The following is a 23,844-nucleotide window of genomic DNA, read 5'->3' as shown; positions in this document are numbered from 1 at the left end:
TTAGCGAGATAGTTGTTTATTTTTTGTATTTTTTTACATCGTCTCCACACAGGAGGCCCTAAGGAAAATCGTAACCCTCAAGGCCTATGTCATCTTTGTGAATGCTGTGTTGGGGGTATTTTGAAAGAAAGGAAGGTCAGTGAGTTCTGGGAAGGAAATAGGTATGGATGGGTGGGTAGTATTCTGGGGGTCAGTGTGTTCGAGTGATAAACATAAGATTCCAACTCTCCTACTGCGTTGCAAGGCGATGCGTTGAAAGAGGATTAATCGATCCGGCCCACCACGCATTTGGTAGGCAAGCGCATCCGCCGCCAAGAACCGAACAAACCTCACCCCATAAACCCGGGCACTGCTGCTAAGTCACCAAACATATCAAACTACTTGAGGTGGCTCTCGACTAGCAATCCGAAGGTCGCCGGTTCAAATAAATTTTATTAAAATTAATTTGCACTATTTTACAATTAGTGTTTGGTTATATCTGAATAGCCAGGTACTCTCCCACCTTCCTCCTCGTCATCTCCTTTGAGGTCTCCTTTGAGGATGCCATAGTCTCACTGGCTCCAGACGGAAGTTTTTGTAAGTCTCCATATTCAAATTCGGCGGTATGATTTTTTTATGTGACACCTCTCACTAGAGCGCCACTGTCTTTACACGTTAAATACATAGAAACTATGTCGCCAACCGGTTGGGCAGCGTTATGAGGCGGGTTAAGGTAGGGGCTGTAGGAATGAATTTATTAATGCTGGTCTTAAAGAGGCGCGAATTATATGGACGAGGAAAAACAGATGCTGATAGCTCGTTCCACATGCGAGCCGACTTACGGTAAAACGAGTCGGAGAAACGACCCGTTCATATATAGATAACATCAACTTTACTGTGAACCTGTGTTCCGCTCGTGTCTGTCGAGTATCACGCACGTGCACGGTGCACCGGGGATCAATGCTGCTAGCTTCTTTTAACAGGCTCTTATAAAATACCTGTAGAATAGACACAGCATACGCACATTTCGTCATACATGATTTTACTGCACATATGCCTCAGGGATTTCATTTCTACAGTATTCTGTCTACTTTCAGCCTTCTTCTGCCAATTCCATGCCTCATTTCCATATATTAGGGTAGGTACCAGCACTACATTGTGGACTGCTAGCTTCGCTTCTTTGGACAGTTTTTAGTTAGCTCCAACCGCGTCCAATCATCCATTAATTACCCATTATAACCAAGAACCCGGCCTCCCCTACTAAGTCACGAAGCGTAATCAGGAGAGATGGTAAAAGATACAGGTTCAAAATTTCCTACATAACATTATTCCTTTTGCCGCCATTTTGGATTTTTATGGTCGAAAGGTATCCCTCAACCAGTTTCTTTCGATCCGGCCCGCCACGCAGTAGATGGGCAAACGCATCCGCCGCCAGGACTTAGACAAACCTCACCCTAATTAACCCGTGTACCCCTGCTAAGTTATGATTTTTTTATGGATTTGTTTTTGCGAAATTTTCGTTTCAATCTAAATACGCATACATTTCTTATAAACAATTCAAGAAACACACGTCATTTTGATTTGAAACGGTACCATCTCACAGTCATTTCATGCGATATTCGACTCTAGAGACTAATACTTTGAGTTCAATATCACAAAAAAAAAGGAATCACATAAAACCTTGTGATGAACAGTCCACCGATTGCCCCCTTGATTGGTTCATTTAGTAAAACCATATATAGGGACACAGATCAACTTTGTCTAATAACTTCTTACCTGGATCAACATACTACGGGAATAGATCAATATATATGAGATCAACAAAATCTTTTGAACATCCATATTCTATGAAAATGACTCTGTACTTAAAGAGGATAGACTGCCTCACGCGTATTTATATTGAAATGGAACTTTCAAAAACGTCAAATCCATGCTTAAAAAATCTTTTGAACTTGATTAAACAAAAATGTAACTTTAATGCATCATACTACGTTTCGTGACTTAGCAGGGGTGCCCGGGTTCATGGGGTGAGATTTGTCTAAGTCATTTTATAAGAGAAATTTTGAACATTGATTGAATAAAATTTTATTTTAATGTATCTTTTACCATTTCTCCCGACGTAAGTTTCTTGTAATGATTAAGTTGAAACAAAGCGTAATATCCATAATATGTACCTATTAAAATTGCGGCGATTAGATTGGTGAGAATTAAATTTTTCAAATTTTAAATTATGATTGCTAAAAAATTTATTCTAATTTGTTTATTACTAAACATGGCTAAAGTCATTTCAAGCTACGATTCCAACCAACGATATTTTAGTATATGTTCGTCAATCAACAGGAGCCATAATGTATGTACATCAGAGCCCTCGAGAACTATTACAATTATGTGTACCGCCGCCCCGGGAACCATTTATTAGATAACCAACACCCCTACCATAGGTCACCGCCAACGTTTAGCGAGATTGTTGTTTATTTCTTATATTTTTTACAACATATCCACTCAGGAGGCCCTGAGGAAAATCGTAACCCTCAGGGCCTATGTCATCTTTGTGAATGCTGTGCTGGGGGAATTTTGAAGGAAAGGAAGGAGAGTGAGTTCTGGGAAGTAAATAGGTTTGATGGGTGGGTAGTAATCTGGGGTTCAGTGTGTTCGAGTGATATACATAAGAATCTAACTCTCCTACTGCGTTGCAAGGCGATGCGTTGAAAGAAGACTAATCGATCCGGCCCACCACGCAGTTATTAGGCAGGCGCATCCGCCGCCAAGCCCCTCACATACCTCACCCCATAAACTCGGGCACTCCTGATAAGTCACCAAACATATCAAACAACTTGGGGAGACCTATGGCAGAAGTGTGGGTTATCAAATAAATGGTTCCCGGGGCGGCGGTACACATACCCTCCTCCCAAATTGTGAAAAACTTCTACTTTCAAATGTAAAACATAATTTAAAACGTACCTAAATGACGGCCTCCGTTATCGAGGGGTAAGGCTATCGACTAGCAATCCGAAGGTCGCGGGCTCAAATAAATTTTACTAAAATAAATTTTTACTAAAAGTTGGGCAGCGTTATGGGGCGGGTTAAGATAGGGTCTGTAGGAATGAATTTATTAATGCGGGTCTTAAAGAGGCCCGGATTATATTGATAGCTCGTTCCACATGCGAGCCGACTTACGATAAAACGAGTCGGAGAAACGACCCGTTCATATATGTATAGATAACATCAACTTAACTGTGAACGTGTATTCCGCTCGGTCCGTCGAGTATCAAGCACGTGCACGGTGCACCGGGGATCAATGCTGCTAGCTCCTTTTAACAGGCTCTAATAAAATATCTGTAGAATAGACACAGCATACGCACATTTCGTCATACATGATTTTACCGTACATATGCCCCAGGGATCTCATTTCTACAGTATTCAGTCTACTTTCAGCCTTCTTCTGCCAGTTCCATGCCTCACTTCCGTATATTAGGGTAGGTACCAGCACTCCATTGTGGAGTGCTAGCTTCGCTTCTTTGAACAGTTTTTGTTAGCTCCAACCTCGTCCAATCATCCTTTAATTACCCATTATAACCAAGAACCCGGCCACCCCTACTAAGTCACGAAGCGTAATCAGGAGAGATGGTAATAGATGCAAGTTCAAAATTTCCCATATAACATTATGCCTTTTGCCGCCATTTTGGATTTTGATGGTCAAAAGGTATCCCTCAACCAGTCTCTTTCGATCCGGCCCGCCACGCAGTAGGTATTTTTTATGGATTTGATTTTTGCGAAAGTTTCGTTTCAATCTAAATACGCATACATTTCTTATAAACAATTCAAGCAACAAATATTAGGGTAGGTACCAGCACTCCATTGTGGACTGCTAGCTTCGCTTCTTTGGACAGTTTTTAGTTAGCTCCAACCGCGTCCAATCATCCATTAATTACCCATTATAACCAAGAACCCGGCCTCCCCTACTAAGTCACGAAGCGTAATCAGGAGAGATGGTAAAAGATACAGGTTCAAAATTTCCTACATAACATTATTCCTTTTGCCGCCATTTTGGATTTTTATGGTGGAAAGGTATCCCTCAAACAGTTTATTTCGATCCGGCCCGCCACGCAGTAGATGGGAAAACGCATCCGCCGCCAGGACCTAGACAAACCTCACCCTATGAACCCGTGTACCCCTGCTAAGTTATGATTTTTTTATGGATTTGTTTTTGCGAAATTTTCGTTTCAATCTAAATACGCATACATTTCTTATAAACAATTCAAGAAACACACGTCATTTTGATTTGAAACGGTACCATCTCACAGTCATTTCATGCGATATTCGACTCTAGAGACTAATACTTTGAGTTCAATATCACAAAAAAAAAGGAATCACATAAAACCTTGTGATGAACAGTCCACCGATTGCCCCTTGATTGGTTCATTTAGTAAAACCATATATAGGGACACAGATCAACTTTGTCTAATAACTTCTTACCTGGATCAACATACTACGGGAATAGATCAATATATATGAGATCAACATAAGTATGCCAATTTGGGTAGATCAACATACTACGGGAATAGATCAATATATATGAGATCAACATAAGTATGCCAATTTGGGTAGATCAACATAAATTATGCATCCGATTTCCATACAAATTTTGAAAATTTTACTAACAGTATATCAAATGGTTTTTCTGGCAAACTGGCAACATTGATAATTATTGTACCACTGTTGTCAATTCCTTCAGATGTATTCCATAATAGCCAAGTTATATGGTGTTAAAGGTGGATCAACTTAGTCTAACAACTTCTTACTGGATCAACATAATACGGGAAGAGGACAATATATATGTATATATATATATATATATATATATATATATATATATATATATATATAGATGACGTGTAATAATAATTTAAGAAAGTAAATTAAAATATTCATATATACCAAAAACTTATTTGTTCAAAAATGTTGCTTTAATTTAAATAATAAATTAATGCTTCAGCCAAGTTTTCAATAATGATTTTCGTCTTTTAATACAAATACAGGGTGTATCGGCACGTACCCGACAAACTTTAACCAGCTATTCCTTATCATATTTGGAGTAAAAAATCTTATGTGCACTTTGCTGTCCGGTAACGTTTTTTTTTTAATAAAAAATTTACTATTCATATTTTCACCACATGTCACCACTGTTTTATCCTTTTGTCAAAGTTTGAAAACCCATCTGGCAAATATTTTATTCGAATTCCGTTGAATAATGCACGTGTGTACCTATATTGGCGCACGCTTACAATCACAACGAAATGGCACGGCACCATTCGTCTCATTTTTAACTATTATTATTTAGTGTGTGTTTTTGACATACTTGCTTATAACAGCTGTTGAACACGAAACGCAATGCCAATGACAGTGATGTAGTGTGAAATTTTAATTTTTTTTTGTTTTTAATTGAAAAAAAATGCTACCGGACAGCAAAGTGCCCATAACATTTTTTAATCCAAATGTGCTAAGGAATAGCTGGTTAAAGTTTGTCGGGTTAGTGCCGATGCACCCTGTATATTATCGGACTCGTTACGCCTTTTGGCGGGCAACCGTCGCGTTGCTCTTTTCAAAGAGAAGAAAGTCCTTTATTGCTGTGGGAAAAAAAACCCTTTGAATGGTTAAACGATTGTTCTGGTCATCCAGTTGAGAGGACTTAACATTTTCCGGAGTACGGATTCTGAAATCCTTTCGTTAAAGTAACAAACACGGATTTTCTAAAAGTGAAAGACACTTAATGTCGACATTTTTGGGTTAGTAACAAGGCTTCTCTGATTTTGTCGGTTAGCGTAACAAAGTCACTTAACGATGTTTCCCAAAATAAAACTGAATCATTTACTGTACCTAAAATTTTTAAGGGTTAAAAATTATTTTATATACCTTAGTATAATGTTTCAATACTAAACATAAGTACTTATGTATTTTTATGTGTTTTTAATGTATTTCTGCGCCAATGAAGAGAACTGGCTCTTGAGCTTGGTGCAAGAACTAAATATGATAATATATTATAGGACAGTGCAATTAGTGTACTAGGATGATGAAACATAAATAAAATATTATGGTTTGAATTAATTAAGGTCCTGCTTTTTGTTGACAATTTTACGAGTGTTAAGATATTATTTTTTTTTATATTTTTTTTATAGTGAATACCTCACAAGAGTCCCAACTGCTCCCGTCTGGAGCCAGTGAGACTATGGCATCCCCTATTTACAAAGGGATAAAATTTTTTTATCCCTTTGTAAATAGGTGTAATTATCGTGCATTTTTCATGTGGAAAAACTAAAAAAACAGCTCATATGGTTTTGATTGTTTTAACGTGTTTATTTATGAAAATTTGTAATGCTGTGCTTTTTATAGATGTCTTAATATTTTAAACAATATTATCAACGCAAATCTTATAAGTTTCATGAAGAATGGTAAAATGTCGTCTAAGTAACGATTAAATGTTAAGCCCCTAGTCGATAAATGTAAACTAGTTATCCCGTGATCGATTAGTAGCCGATCGAGAGGAATTATTTTCTCGGGCGTTGCGGATTCAGTCTTCTGCTAGCTAAGTTCTCCAACAATTTCTAACCTGGGGACGTTTGTCTTTCATTAAAATAAAGGAATCTGTAATAAGTATTATTATCAAATAATTATTAAAATATAGGATACAGCGAAATATACTTTTGGCGGCGGTTTCGTGTTTAAATCTTTAGTTTGGTGGTTCAGAGCAACAATTGTCCGATTAAAAATAGTACAGTTTAAATCTCGGTCGTGTTATTAATAGTTACCAAAATACAAAGAAATATTATGCTATTAGGAATTCTGATTATTAGAGCTAATTATTGGTTGAGAAAAGTAGAACACGAAGGAAAATATCAACGAAATGCTTTCTAATCTTTTACGAACTACATATTTTAAGAATTATATAAACTAAAAGAGTTCTTTGATCAAACAGCTATTGACCTTTATGTCAGAGAACTTTGTGTCGGTCTGAGGTTGTCATTTGGGTGAACATTTTCCAGACGGGAAATGTCTCATTTTCTCTTTGATTAACTAGTACAAAATTCACGTCCTTAGGGGTGGATTTGCTTTTAATAACCCTGTACAAAAGATTCCTATATACGTACTGAGGTGTAAATTTTAATCAACGAAAGATATTAGGTAGGTATAATATGATGTAAATAACTTCTTAACTTATAGCCTGCTTAATAATAAATTATAACATTCCCAGGTTATAAATAAACTGACAACATTTGAAAATCTACTACTAAAATCACAGCAAATAAAAAATATTGCTTGTGTTGTGATGGGGTACATAGCCAGCCGAGGAATTGAACGCACGACGCCTGTATGAGAACCAAACACGAAGTCAACTCAGCCACTGACTGGTCTATGAATGAATTAGAAGAATATGACAATTTGTCTTGATCCGAGCGATTTAACAACCTAACCTATGTTTTTTTTTCTTCCAGTTGCTGTTTATGATTTTCCTCTTGTAATTTTTTAACATACTTTCAAAAAAGAACATCAGTACCTACAAAAAAGTAATTTTATTTATAATTCAAACACAAAACCATTAGTTGACAATGTGACCTTAGAACGGCGTACCACAATAAGGTCAGATACTTTTCAACAATTGTAAATACGTAAAAAACAAGTAAAAGTAAATAAGTATCACTTCAAAATTATTTCGTCCAGGAACTAACCACTGAAGAGGTAAACTGATAGAAATGAGTCTGTTGGCTTCAACTTTCATTACTTTTTCAAGATTATAGACACATCTCTATTAATCTTCTTTGGCAACTTTTTTTAATAAATCTATTCATTAACAAAGTTATTCCAACTCATTATTACCGACTACAGAAAAAAACATCAAACATCGCTTTTGATGGCTATAAATCAATTGACTTTATTATTTTCATGGTGATTTCACTAATAAACTACAAACAGATAAGCCGGCGTAGCTTACATAAGTTACCTAAGCGTCATTTTATCGGTCCACAAATAAATGCAAATATTTCTTAGATTTTATGCAATCGAATTATGATCATTGGTTTCCATCACATACACATACAATTTTATGACTGCAAAATCTTAAGAAATTGACGCATATCTCTTATTCCTTCTAGCTTTTTATTTATTTAACGTCCAGAGATCTTTTACAAATTCGTTTTACATAATGTAAATAAATTTAAGATAAGAAAGGATTTTGAACATGAAAAATATATAATATAAATAAAATAGCAATATACAAAAAAATTAAGAAACAAACAAAAAAATACAGTGATCTAGTTTAAGAATAGGGTTGAAATAAGTATTTTATATGGTCCACAAAATTAAATATCAATATCACCTCAGAAAATCTTGTTTTTTTAATTGGTTCCCTTAATGTGAAACCAATTAAACCAGTTGCCTTAGGCTTAGGTATGCTGCAATATAATAGTATATTTGTCGCATTGTTCTCTTGGATGTGCCTAGATTTATGAGTTGCAGGAGTTGGGAACAGTCGAATTGGGGAGTTTTTAACATTATGATTTACGTTTGTCCAGAGCCCACGAGACTGGCAACATCCTGGACAATCTCCTGTCCCGTATGGAACAATATGCAGACAATCTGGAGGCCCAGGTTCAAGAGAGGACGGCCGCCTACTTCGAGGAGAAGAGAAAATGCGAAGAGCTGCTGTACCAACTGCTACCAAAGTAAGACATTTCATCATTTTTGTTATCAGATTTAGTTATAACAGACCTATGCTTAATATACAAATCTGAATTATATAATGTAGAGGGATTTCCAATAAGAGGTGTTATTTTGAATATCCCGCTATTTTGGTAGATTTTACTTTTGAAGCTATCATTTTTTGACATTTGACACGTAGAAACTACGCCGTTGGTAAAAATGGAACGATACACGCTTCAACAACGCATTGAAATTATTAAAATTCACTTGAGTGAATGAAATGCAAATCATCTTGAGTGATGAGGCCAATTTGCACCTCGGTGGCTTCGTCAACAAGCAAAATTGTTGCATCTGGGGCTCGAAAAACCCAAGAGTTATTGTTGAAAAGCCTTTTTATCCTCAACGTGTGACTGTTTGGTGCGGTTTATGGTCCGGCGGAGTCATTGAACCTTAATTTATCGAAAATGAGGCTGGAACAACAGTTACGGTGAATGGATCGCTATCGAGAGATGATTAATAATTTTTTATGGCCGGAATTGAATGGTATTTATCTAGACAACGTTTACTTTCAACAAGACGGCGCTAAGTGCCATACAAGCAACGAAACCATTGATCTTTTACGATTGAATATCAAAATAACACCTCTTATTGGAAAAACCTGTATAAGAAAAACAAATTGAATTGTTTTTTATCGCTTGATTAATTACATTTACATTTATTAAATTACGCTTTATTTATTTTTTTCATTACATTTTATTATCTACTGGCTGATATGTACCCCGCGTTTCTCGACTTTTTCTACTTTCAATAAATGTAATATCCATGAATTATATATGTAAACATTTTGGAAGACATTCTCTAAATTATATGAAATCCTATCAAACACGGTTTATTTATTTATTTTGTAAGAAACAAACTGCTTTTATATAATATACGAGATAAATATACAAGTTAACTGAAGTCAAGCCACAGAAGTTTCTTATGTTAAAGTGCATTAGAAATGAAGTTTTAGTATCTTAAAATTAATTTGGTGTTAAAGGAAGGGGAAAATAAGAAGAGGATAGGAGATGCTGCCGATACATTCCACACTCTCATATTAATAATCGATCGTACGCATAACTTCATATCGATATTTCTTTAGGTTATTACCAAAAATGTCAATGCTGTAAAATTTTGTATTATATTGTATTTAGAAAAACTAAGCGCACAAACAGACAGACGCGGATAGTGACTTTGTTTTATACTATTTAGAGATACCAATGTATTGTCACGATTTCGAATTTACTAAAAGTTAATCAGAAACCGGTCTGTAATCCCGTTATTAGTTCCCGAACGTTCTAGACTATCCACGAATATTCCAGAATGTTCTGGGATGTTCTGGAATGTTGTGGAATGCTCTCAAATACTCTCGAATGTTCTGGACTGTTCTATAATTTTCTAGAGGGCGAAACTTCCAACCCTTGTATCTTTAAAAGCACGCCCTTCACATAGTAACGGAAACCTTCTTCGTAGACTGGGGATATAGAACTACCACACCATATAACTCTCTTGATCATACCCGTACTCTGAGTTTTAGCGGCACGCACGTTGTACACTTACTTTTATAATAATTTTGATTTCTCTACTTGCTACGCTAGTTTGCGCCGTGCTGTAGCAAGTAGTCTACGACTTCATTATGAGTATGAAAAAAAATTTAACATGAATATTATAATAATAATAAAAGCTGTAAAGCTGTAAAAAATTCAAAATAAAAGAGGTAAATAAAATAAAGACGGGTAAAATTTAAATTTACGAATTAAGTATTATCTAGTGATTTTAAATAATTATTTGAATGGCAAGCTATAAAATTAATTTCAGTATAATAAGAAAAAATATTTAAAAAAAAAAGTTTAGTAAAAATACATTTGTGATGGAATGCATTATATTTTCATCAGCCGAGATCACTAATAATAAGGTTTTATTTTAATCTTGTGTCTTTCTTAAACAAGATGTTTTTAGTTGGGGATCTAGCCTATTGTATATGAAGGGACCATGGAAAGTTGGGATCTCTGTATGAATTCAGTATGAGTGTAGGGTTCTTGCGGAAGATTCGTCGTCGCGCCTAGTACCTACTGCTGTCATGGGAGACTGATTTGTCGAGGTTGGGGTGGTCTCTACAGTATTTCATTGAAAAGTAAATTAATAATTAGTGCACCAAGAGGAGTTGAAATTTATTTATATATCTCTTAACTGGGATATCTGTTAGATGTGTTTATTATAACCTTTAGTACTGCGCACTACGCTCTTTCGAGAGGCAATAAGATTGAGGATGCTGCACCTCCCCAGATATCATATGAAATTATGGATTCACAAAGAGCATAGGATATGGTTTTAATTATTTCTTTACCAAGGATAGATCTTAATATTATAAAAAAATACGTACCCTATTATTTAGATTTACGCCTAACATCCATTTTAATCTTCAGAAACTTTGAACTGTGACTCGGTCATATAATAATATTTACCGTCAGTTTGTGTTAACTTTTAGTATTTTTATTGCTCGCCCTTTTTTATATTGATTTTAGGTAATACACGCATTTTGGTATTTTCACAAAAGCTATGGTGGTGATACAATACACATTTTAAAATATAATCGTATATTGTTTTATAAATTAAACGCATTAGGGATTGATAAAAATACTGGTACCTAAATAATGTTAAAGGTTTCTTTCACATCAAACGGTTCCCAATTGGATATGCTGTTGTTTCATAGACGTGAGAAAAGTGCATGTCAACAAAATTTATAAGCTACCTCGCAAGGTACTTGACTATTTTTTTAACTCGTTTAACAATGCATTGCATAAAAATTTTAACTTAAGATTGACTTTTTTAATTAAAAATATTGGGTACATATCTCAGGAACTAGAAAACATCATAACAATATGATGATGAAAGAGAAATTCTTAAAAGCTTTTAAATCAAACAAAAAACAGACGTACCACCACTCCGTTGAAAGCAGAACCTCAAAGAACATAAAGAAGTAGCATAAGTGTTGCCATATTTCACCCTCTTTGCGAAGTTTTCAACCCCAGGGTTGCTAATGCACATAAAAATATAGCCCCAAAATACCTTTCAACAACATAGCATCCCAAATTGAAGATGATTTTGGAAAACATGACGGGTGTTTTTTTGATGCCTCTCCTTTTATTATTATTTCTTCTAAAATTGAGTTTCAGTTGGTTTCTTGATTAAGTACTGAGTGGAAATATTTTTAAATAGGAATTCGCTTTTTAATAAACTTTATTATATTCACAGAAAATATATTAATTAATTAATTGGCATTTCTAAAACATACTTTTGCGAATTGAAACAAATAAAGTTGGTTGTTTTCAGGTGAAAAATGTAACAAGCAGTAATTGTTGAATGAAACACTAGTATATATTGAATAATTTCGCGGGTAAGAGATAAGCCGCCATAGCTCAGTGGTCAGAGCTGTCGACCGGAAATCGAAGGGACACAGGTTCGAGTCCCGTTGGCGTCATGTATCTTTTATCAGGAGATTTTTCAATGTGGATGAGTGTTTCAGGCGAATAATTATTGCTTGTAAAATAATTTTTACCCTTTGTGCTATGCATAAAAAGTCTTGTCTTAAAAACATTAGTTTACCAAAAAATAATAAATAACATTACTGAACTCCTGTCCCTTATTAACTTTCACATACCTTTGGGACGTACACGACATACAGTGCTATTCCACCCGCTAAATTATAAAACAAATGCAGCATCTAATTCGACAATTAACCGAGCTCTTAATACTCTAAATAATATTTGTCTTAACTCTAACATTGACATTTTTTTCGGATTCACTGCCCAAATTCAAACGTGTCATCATGTCAATAATTTAAAGTATTCAATGCGCATACATACAGACACGCACACACACAAACACTCACACATACATTACACACGTCACACACACACCTATAAACTACACAAGTCACCTGGTAATTAAGGAATAAACATACCACTTAGCAGACATTACAAGGAAACATATCATAGGTACACAACATGATGTATCTTATTCCTGTATATTGTTTCATCTCTGTATATCATGTACTGTTTGTTTCTACAATATAAAATAAATAAATAAATAACATGCATGAATAATTCTCTAAGTAATTTTGAAAACTCTATCAATATCCGTTGCCTAGATTAGAAGAACTATGCCCACAAACAGACAGACGTGGTTGGCGAGTTTATTTTATACTATTTATTAAAACTTAAAGAATATTATGGTAACCTATTAAACAACTGTGCGTTTTGTTGCAGATCCGTCGCAGCTCAGCTGATCAGGGGTATGTCAGTAGCGGCAGAGACCTACGACCAGGTGACCATCTATTTCAGCGACATCGTGGGCTTTACCAGTCTATCCGCACAGTCTACGCCACTACAGGTCGTAGACCTGCTCAACGATCTATACACCTGCTTCGATTCCATTATTGGAAACTTCGATGTTTATAAGGTAAGAATGAAAACAGATTTTTCTATCACAATAAAGTTCTTCGATTGTCGTATGGATGTTAATTCCGTGTTTTTTTTTTAATAAGGGTAGGATTTTGTATGTAGAACGAAGCTTTCACAAACCTTAAACCTTAACCGTAGGGTCAAATTTACCCGGGGCCCGACGTCCATTTTTATCATTTATTAAGTATTTTATCTTTTTTTCTATCAAGCGGAAACATGTGATTTTTTTCAGAGACTTCTTCTCAGTTTGTTTCAAATATCACTAGATTCGACGAATAAAATAGACGATAATTTTGTTGCGAATTCCCTCGATATTTATGTTCGTTATTAAAATTTTATTATTTAAAAATTGAAATGATCATTATAAATACACACAACTGAAATATAATTTTATTTGAATTATAAAACAATATATTTTTACGAGAAAATACAACAAAATAAATATATGGCCTTTTAAAAGTACATCGGAAAAATTTGAGTAAAAACATTGAAAAGCCTGCCCGGCATATATTATCAACCGGGATTTCCTAAAGAATTCTCACGCTGTGGCTTAAATCTATGTGAATAAATATATCCAAAGATTATTAGTTTCACCAGAAACCAAAAATAATAACTTACATAGATTAAAACATTTTAGTTATGTGAAATATCGATTTTTTTCTTTAGCTATATTAAGGGTAGACAAGATATAGTGATAAGCGACACATTTTGTATCACATATTGAATTTGAATGTAGGCATCTTTCATCTGTTTTAACTAAATCCACAGCAACGGATTATATAATTCAATATAATTAATTTGTGCGAAAATAATTTCTAATGAAGTAAGACAATACATCCAATTGTTTTTACAGTTACCTCATTTATGAACGGTTGAACTAAGATGACGTAATAGTTGAGTTATCGGATACAGTTGGCACGTGTATTACAAAACACAACTAATTATTGCCTGTCGATGTTGAACATAATGCGTGGTAATTGTGGTATATCAAATATTATGATAGAGTAAGACCCAAGTCAGGGTCGGCCTTATGCGGGAGTAATTGGAGCGTTACGCTCCGGGCGCCGAATCGCTAAGGCGCTGATAATACCCAACACCTAACATTCCTAACAAATCGCCCCTGAAATTTTTTTCATAACAGAAGCGCTACACAAAAATAGAAATCATCCGAATATTATTGATTACATTGGAGGGACCCACTCTTTCCCAACCACTGTGTGAGAAAACTTACTGTTTAACGTCCTTAGTCGCATACTTCAAAACTCTATTTTTTTGTAAAAAGAAGCTACATTTATTTTTAAAACGATTCTAGACCCACCAATGTCCATGCATGCACGATTGTTAGAACAAAATAATGTATGCATACTTGCATTAATAGCAACTCAAAATAAGGACAAATGATGGTTTGGCATCTAAAGTAAAATAATAAAGAAAGATAACAATATTTACAGGTGTAAGTATGATGAAAACGTGAATCGTGAAACATGAAACATATCGAGGGCAGTTTACCCCACTATCACGGGGCAGTCTCGGCAAGAATGAGCATAGCGAGAGGCCTGGCCACAATGAGCCCAAGCACCCGCGTTCCTTAGCCTATTATTGATTACAGTAATCTCCCACCTAGGCGCCTACTGGTTTTGAAAAGAGGCGCCAAAATTTTACTCATGCCACTGTTTGGCTCAGGGCCGGCCCTGATATTAGTAACTGGATCCTGAGAAACATAACATCAAATGGATGAACTATTTAATAACTGAATTACTAGCAAAATACTCTTAGTTGTGAGAAATACTTACGCTTCGTGTGGTTGGAAATCCTCGATATCATCGTATAATGTTTACCCTCGGTGGGCCAGGTTATTTTACTGTATCTATCTAACCATCTTATTATATAGCCTCAGGTCCCGAATATCGTTATTTCTTTCATCTACATTTATATATTCTTCTGGTATCCCTGCTTAATAAATATATCCTCCTGACACATCTATCTAAATAAATGGATACTCTCAGTGTTGACCGACCACCATTCAGAATCTAAGCGTTGCTTGCTTGACCAGATCTGAATATATTTATTTATACGCCTAAAATGACTTTCACATAAAAGTGATACATGGTGCAAGGTACATTTGAGAATATCTGTATTATATAGGAAATAATAACAGTATGTAGATGTAATCCATTATAAAGTAGGTAAAAAATAGAAATATAGAAACTTAACGCGAAACAGGATTAGTAAAACGTAACAAAAACGTTAAATAAAATAAAAACAAAAGATGAATACTACCTATAAAACAAATCGGTAAAACTACATTAACAACGCTACCATAATTTGTAGGATTCAACAAAGTGCAGGTATACATTGTCGCGACAGAAGACCGTATCGCATCGCTATGTCGTGTAACTCATGTAATATAATTATAAACGAGTGTCTTACGTTTATTCAAAACAAGGCAGACACTCTGGATGAGATTGCAATTACACAATTATGCATCTCTACTTACTCCGAAGAGGAAATAAAGGAGGCGAAAACTATCCTGTTTGAAAAGCTTCCGGATAAACGTACTTTGCGAAAAGGAGATAGCAGAATCAGCCGAGACCTCCAGGACATCCTGAGAGCATTGAAGGAGACCGATCCTGATAAGCTACCAGTACCTATTCGCTGCTAAACAATTGCATAAATTACCTCCCATCAACTTCGACAGCATAGATGTGTCCAAACTCCTTAAGGAACTCAATGCACTGAAAACGGAAATAACTCATATAAAAACCGAACTAAAAGATTCATCAACCACAAAAAATGAAGACATAAAACAAGAACTGGCACTAATAAGAGAGCAAATTGCAAATATTCAGGTCCCAAACAAACAAAGTGACTTAACTGGGAATTCGGAAGTAATTATTAACCACTTAACTGAGGGTAAGCCACGATTTCCAAATAGTAAACAAATACCGACGGGCGGCGCATCCTGCTTATCGACTGGTTCTAGCAATGCATTGTCAACCACACACACAAAGACAATGAACGAACACACTCCAAATAGTCCAGTGCAGCCGGGAATGAACTTTGCACATGCTTTAAAACAAAATAATAAACAGGCATCGCGCGACCACGGCCCGCGGCCTCGGCCTCCTGCGGAAGATGAGAGAGGATTTACATTAGTAACTAGAAAACCCAAACGCAACTTGAGAGGAAAAGCAACCTCAACTACACTGAAGTCGGCAGATTTAATAACGTCTATTTATATTTCAAGGTTTACCTTGGAAACTACCGAGGACGACGTAAAGACCTACCTTGTAGATAATGGTTTCGAAAATACTATGATTGAAAAAATTAAGCCTTACCGTCCCACACCATTTAACACCTTTAAACTTTCTGTAAAAGCAACTGAGGGACCGAAATACCTGGTGGAAGAACTATGGCCGGAAGGAATTGTATTCCGTAAATATATAGAATCGCGTGCATCAACCAAAGTTCAAAATGACAACCGATAAATTAAGAATTATTTCGATTAATTGCAGATCGGTCCGTAGCTCCGAAAAATTTATTCACGATCTCTGCGAATCATATGACATTATACTACTCCAAGAAACATGGCTACTCACAGCCGAGATTGAATTTTTGTCAAATATTCACCCGCACTTCAACCGGTTCACCCGGGCCTCAAAGGTATAAAATTATTAAAAGAAGAGAATGAAAAAAAAACACAAGAATCTCATCCCTAGAAAGCCGTCTTGCAGATCTAGAGCAAGTGAAGCTCTCCGACAGCTTGGAAATGGCGGGCGTGGAATTGCGGCCGGGAGAACAAGCCTCGGAAGCAGTACTTCGAGTAGCCAACTCACTGGGACTGCCCTTGCAACCACAAGATATACGCATGGTGACCAAGACTCAAGATCGAAGACAAAACACCCCAGACAAACTCCACATCACCTTCTATAATCAAAATACAAGGGAATCTATGCTCTCAAAAAAAAATGCGGCCAAAACCATTAACTCAAATTCTCCCATTTTCATCAGCGAGGTGCTCTCACCGTACTTTAAGGAACTTCTGTGGAAAACTAAGCAGACGGCTAAAGAAACCCACTACCAATACGTGTGGTTTAAATCAAATAAATTGCTTGTCCGCAAAGCAACTGGCGATAAAATCTTCCAAATAAAACACGAAAATGACCTAAAAAAATGGGGAAACAAACTTAGACGACTTATCCACCTAAAGTAAATTAAATACATTGCTAATAATTTAATATGGCCGAATTACTAAATACTATCCACTCAATTAGCACTCACTCACATTATTCAACCAATAATACAAAACTATGCGATTCAATATTTAGCACCCCAGGCACCCTTACTCTATTAAACCAAAACATAAGATCCCTTAACAAAAACTACGAAGAACTAGACATACTCTTGTCCTCCTTTAAAATAGACTTCAATATTATTATACTAACAGAATGCTGGATCCCAACCTCTTTTACTGTAAAACACAAAAATAACTACTCCTCATATTTCACAACAAAATACCAAAACCAAAATGATGGAGTTGTCGTTTACATAAAAGATAATCTTAACGTATCTATCTCAGAATTCACCCTAGAAAACTCAAATTGTTTACAAATAATCGCTGACCCAGATACGTGCATACTCGCTATTTACAGATCACCTTCATCACACAACATTACGCCCTTTCTAACAGCTCTCGACACTCATATAAAAAAAATTACTTACTTCAAAAACATCATCGTAACTGGTGACCTCAACATAAATATACTTCCACAAGGCCATCCCCAGAATATCGAATACCAACTGATGCTCCTGGAACATGGCATAATAAGCGCCATCAATACTCCAACCAGAGTTACCAGAGACTCGGAATCATGCTTAGACCACATAATGATCAAATCCAAAAACAAATTCTGTAGCGTAGTATTCGAATCCACAATCACAGACCACTACACAACAATGATAGGACTGACCACACAGACATTGAACCCAACAATTCAAAACAATATCACAAAATTTGAAACTGACTACGTGAACCTAAAAAATTGCCTAGAAAAACAAACGTGGGAACACCTTAAAAAAATTAACAACACTGAAGAAGCCTGGAATTACTTAATAACATACCTACAAACGCTCATCACTCAAAACACCACAAAAACATTCAAATCTTTCACGCACCGCAAAATAAGACTAAAAAAATGGATTACTCAAAGCATAATAAATTGCATTAAAAAACGGGATAAACTACACAAACAAGTCACACGCAACCCAAATGATACTTTTCTGAACTCTTTCTATAAAAGGTACAGAAATACTTGTTCTCTAATTATACGAAAAGCCAAAGAATTATATTACAGAAACAAACTGATTACTGCTAACTTTGACCCGAAAAGCGTTTGGTCTATTCTGAGGGAAAGTACAAATACACAAAAAAACAAAGATGATGGAATAAAAAAATTACTTATCAACGACGAAGAAGTCGACTTCCACAAAAATCCTACACTTATCCTTAATTACATAAACAGACATTACACAAATATCGGAGCAAGCCTAGCCGAAAATATAAAACAAAAGTCGTCTAGTAACGATAATCAAGAACCTCAAAAAATTCCGACTCAGTGCAAACACAAAAACAGTGTCAGTCTTTTCAAATTACATAGAGTAACTCTGGAAGACACCAAAAAATTAATACATTCCCTAAAGAATAACACAACATCAGGTCCTGACGGAATAGACTCTAAAACAATAATAACACTAAGCCAACAACTACTTACTCCACTAACATACGTTATTAATCTTAGCCTGAAAGAAGGAATTTTTCCGAGCATCCTAAAAAAGGGTCTGGTTATTCCTATTCATAAATCAGGACCTAAAAATAATGTAAACAACTTCAGACCTATTACACTATTAAACACGTTGTCAAAAATTCTTGAAAAAGCAATAAAAGAACAGCTGCAACATTATCTGGAAAACATGCAAATACTCTCAGTTAACCAACACGGCTTTAGAAAAAATAGGAATACAGAAAACGCAATTGCCACTGTAACCGAGTTTATTACACATAATTTAGATGCCAAAAAAAAAGTAATTTCAATCTATTTGGACTTATCTAAAGCCTTCGATACAATTTCGCACAAACAACTTTTCAAGAAGCTAAAAAACATTGGCATTAATGGAGTAGAATTGGAATTAATGAAAAGTTTCATGTCTAACAGAACACAACAAGTCAAAATTGACAACAAGACAAGTGAACCACTTTTAATCACGTACGGAGTCCCACAGGGGAGTGTACTTGGCCCACTAATATTCCTCATATACATTAACGAATTATGTGACATTGAAATTGATGGTAAAATCGTGACCTTCGCTGACGATACAGTTCTTCTGTGTCAAGCAGCCACATGGAAAGATTTATTCACAACAGCTGAAAAAAGTTTGTCAATTGTCATAAAATGGCTAAACAGAAATACTCTTACCGTTAACACAGTCAAAACAAAATACATCACACATAGTATAACACAAAGAGGTCAACCTCCTTCTAACTTGAACTTGTTTTTGCATGACTGTAAACAAACATCATCCTATTGCCAATGCGAACACATCGAAAGGGTAAAACAAATAAAATACCTAGGAGTTATTATTGATACACACTTACAATGGACTGAACACATTAATTTTATCACTAATAAACTAAAACGAGTCTTGCACCTAATAAAATCCATCAAAAACATTTTTCCACTAACAATACTCAGATCAATATATTTTGCACTGTGTCAATCCATTGCCACTTATGGAATATTAGCTTGGGGAAGCGCTACAAACATAACAATTGACCCAATTCAAAAAGTTCAGAAGGCAATAATAAAACTCATACTGCAAGTACCATTCTACACAGACTCAAACAAAATCTTCAAAACTCTAGAAGTCATGTCAATAAGACAACTTTACGCCAAAACTGCTCTCCTACATCTCATCCATAATAATCTTCATATTACAAATCAACCAAAAGCCATAATAAAAACCAGGTCATCAACAAATAAAACACTGAACATTCCGATAACACACACCACACACGGACAAAGACACTTTCAATACTACGCAACCAAACTTTTTAACAGTATGCCCATTACATTGAAACAACTAATGACTACAAATACATCTACAAACTTTCTCAAAAAACATATCGTAACCTGGATAAAAAATCAAGATATTCACTTTATTCAAAAGATTATAATTCCAAACCAAACATAACCAAAATATGATAAATAAAATTAAATATTATACACGTTCTTTAAGAATTATCCAAAAATTACATGCACGCACATATATATGTGTGTTTTCATGTTTCAATATGTCTGTGAAAAAAAAAATAAATAAATAACTTTCTACTACAACACATAAATACCTGTCACACTTAATCACAAACACGTAAACACCTCAGCACAGGTTCTCCTAGTGAGGTGTTCACGTAACATACAATATCAACCACACACAGTTTTACCTACATCAACCTATGTTCTTTATTTTTTATACCTATTTTTATGTACTTTTTTCTCTGTACTACAATATAAACCACTGTAAAAAATTGTAAAATGTGTATTCAAGAATAGACATAAATAAATAAAATAAAATTAACTTCAATAGCTTGGGCACCTCTGCCGTCAATATAGCTAACGGTCCCCTGCTAGGTAGACCGTACGGCGGAGTTGGAATAATTTACAAGCAAAATTTAAGGGTTACCACAATCCCGATGGACAATTGTCGTATGGCCGGAATCGAGGTGAGTCTGAATACTGAAAATTTAACCATCTTCACAATCTATATGCCGACTTGCTTAACTGACAACTTTGAGGAGTTTACCAACTGCCTGGCCTCCTTACAAACGATCATTGACGACAAAGATTATATCAATTCAATTATTATCGGAGACTTCAACGCTAATCCCGACTCACTCTTTGGAATAGAGCTAAAATCTTTTTGTCAAGAATTCGAATACATTTTTGCCGACACCGAAATTTTACCTGAGAATTCTTACACATACGTCAGTGACGCGCATAGTACTACCAGGTGGTTAGACCACTGTCTAGTTACGAAAAATATTTACAAACAAATTATCGAGATTAAAATACATTACCATGTTGATTGGACTGACCACCGACCCCTCGAACTAACGTTAAATACGAATGGAATAGTAACATCGGAAGTATTTTCATCTACATTAAGGGATCCAGCATTATGGAATCCGAAAAATAGACGTGATATCGGAATTTATAACTCATGTTCGCAAACTTATCTAGCTAAAATCAAACCAAAAAATACATTTCATGAGGACGGTGGCAACCCTGAACGTGCCAAAATAAAACACCTCTACGGATGTATAGTACAAGCATTACGATATAGTGCCGCTTGTATATTTAGAAATACTACTACACCAAAATATAAGCAAGTCTGTGGGTGGAATGAATTTGTTGCAGACAAATACGAAAAATCAAGACAAGCAATGCTCACCTGGATTGATAATGGGAGACCGCACAATGGTCCCATAGCGGAGGATAGAAGGACAAAGCGTGCCGCTTTCAAAACAGCTTTAAAACAATGCCAAAGGAATTCGACACAACTCCAGATGGATAAAATAGCAGCGGACTTAGACAATCGGGACTTCAAATCATTTTGGAATAAATCTAATAAAATGTTGAACATGCGTTCCAAAGTCTCTTGCAACATAAACGGAGAAACGAATCCTGAAGTAATCGCCAATATTTTCAAAAAACATTTCGCGACTACCACGCCGACCATCTCCTCAAACGAAACGCATTTGAATGCCTATGATGACATTGACCCTATAGTCACTGCAAACATGGTGAAAACCGCCATTAAAAACATGAAATCCGGAACATCAGCAGGACATGACGGCTTAAGTACCGAACACGTCAAACATGCAGGGGTAGCGATTCTGAAACTACTGGCAACATTGTTCACCGATATCATAAAGAGTGGTTATCTACCCAAAGACATGACAAAGACAATCATAATACCGATAGTAAAATCTAAACTGACAGACATAACTTTACAGGAAAATTACAGACCGATATCCATCGCCACCGCCACCGCCAGAATATTTGAACGAGTTCTCTTAGATTAAGTCGGACTCCAATTGAAAACGAAAGACAATCAGATGGGTTTTAAAACAGGATGCTCCACGGACTCAGCCATATTCTGCGTAAAACGGACATTGGAATACTACAGGAAGAGAAAAACAACAACTTACGCATGCTTTCTGGACCTTAGTAAGGCCTTCGACAGAGTCTACCATCCATTATTGTGGACCAAACTAAAAGAAAGAGGTCTACCATGGAAAGTAGTACGAATTCTCGACACATGGCACCGTCAACAAGAAAACTTCGTTAAATGGAAAGATGGTTTCTCAGAACCCTTTTTCTTAAAGAGTGGGGTCAGACAAGGAGGTTGTTTGTCCCCAGTACTGTTCAACATATATATGGATGAATTAACTCACAGGTTAAATAACGCTGGGGTAGGCTGCCATATTGGAGGAGAATGCATCAACAACGTGAGCTACGCAGACGATATGGTGCTGATGGCACCGTCAATAAGGGGACTAAGAATTCTCTTGAAGATCTGCGAAGAATACGCACTCGAAACAAACATGTTATATAACGCGAAAAAAACAGCACTGCTGGTCGTCAAATACAGAGAAGGACCAAAAAAGATTCCCCCAGCGTTTTTAAATGGAGAACCTCTCATAATAGTAGAAACAACGAAATATTTAGGGCATATCATCACCAACAACTTAACGGATGACGACGACATCGATAGGCAGAGGCGAGCACTGAGCATAAAAAGTAACATGCTCAGTCGAAGATTTCGACTCTGCAGCCCGCAGGTGAAAAGGACGCTATTCTCAGCTTTCTGCACTACCTTGTATACTTGCGAGCTGTGGGCCAATTTCAAAAAGCGAACCATGGAAAGGCTTCGGATTCAATACAATAATGCCTACCGCATAATGTTCGGACTTCCAAGGCACTGCAGTGCCTCCTCGATGTTCATGGAGGGAAGAGTTCCCGGCTTTGCTGCCCTAATGAGATCCAGGGTAGCCGGAACGAGGGGAAGGATCAATAACTCCAGAAACATCCTCATCATCGAATCCCGCCAGACCTCAGGATCGAGCATCGAAAAACATTGGAGAAAAATATTGGCCCCCATAATTATCGCTCCGATGATAAGCTTACAAGATATTTAAATGTTTTATTTTCCTTTTACTTTTTCTTATATTTTATTTGCTCTATCAAACTTACATTTTAAATTATTTGTACTTAATTGTATCTCTGTATATAACATTGTAGTTATATTTTATGGATTGTGTGGGATTGCACTAACCTCCCCACATTCTGGAATAAACAATTATTTATTTATTTATTTATTTATTACGCTCAATTCTATAAATGGTGTCATTAAATATATCAATAGTACCCCCAAACTTGTTGCCTAGATCATGCATCTTATTGGCAAGTGAGTGTGTCTGATAGTTGGTTGTGAATGTATTACATAAGAATGTTACATTTTGTCTTCTGTTCCTAGTCGGTACGTGGAATTTTATAATGGCGACGATTACTTTCAAAGTAATTAACAAATAATTCCCTCGTACTTCACAACA

General features: G+C 35.8%; 1 protein-coding gene across 1 annotated transcript in view; it reads left to right on the top strand.

Moving 5' to 3' along the window:
* Positions 1–23,844, top strand: part of LOC149417296 (atrial natriuretic peptide receptor 1-like) — a 513,733-nt gene that overhangs the window by 467,219 nt on the left and 22,670 nt on the right. The window contains exons 16-17 of the mRNA XM_089640190.1: positions 8,547–8,696; positions 12,981–13,173. Coding sequence (XP_089496316.1) covers positions 8,547–8,696; positions 12,981–13,173 — 343 coding nt within the window. The remainder of the gene's footprint in view (positions 1–8,546; positions 8,697–12,980; positions 13,174–23,844) is intronic.

Source organism: Hesperophylax consimilis, chromosome 15, assembly GCF_061612785.1.
Source record: "Hesperophylax consimilis isolate HC1 chromosome 15, BYU_Hcon_1.0, whole genome shotgun sequence".
Lineage (NCBI taxonomy): Eukaryota > Metazoa > Arthropoda > Insecta > Trichoptera > Limnephilidae > Hesperophylax > Hesperophylax consimilis.
The sequence above is the reverse complement of the archived record's forward strand: the minus strand, read 5'-3'. Positions and strand labels throughout refer to the sequence as shown.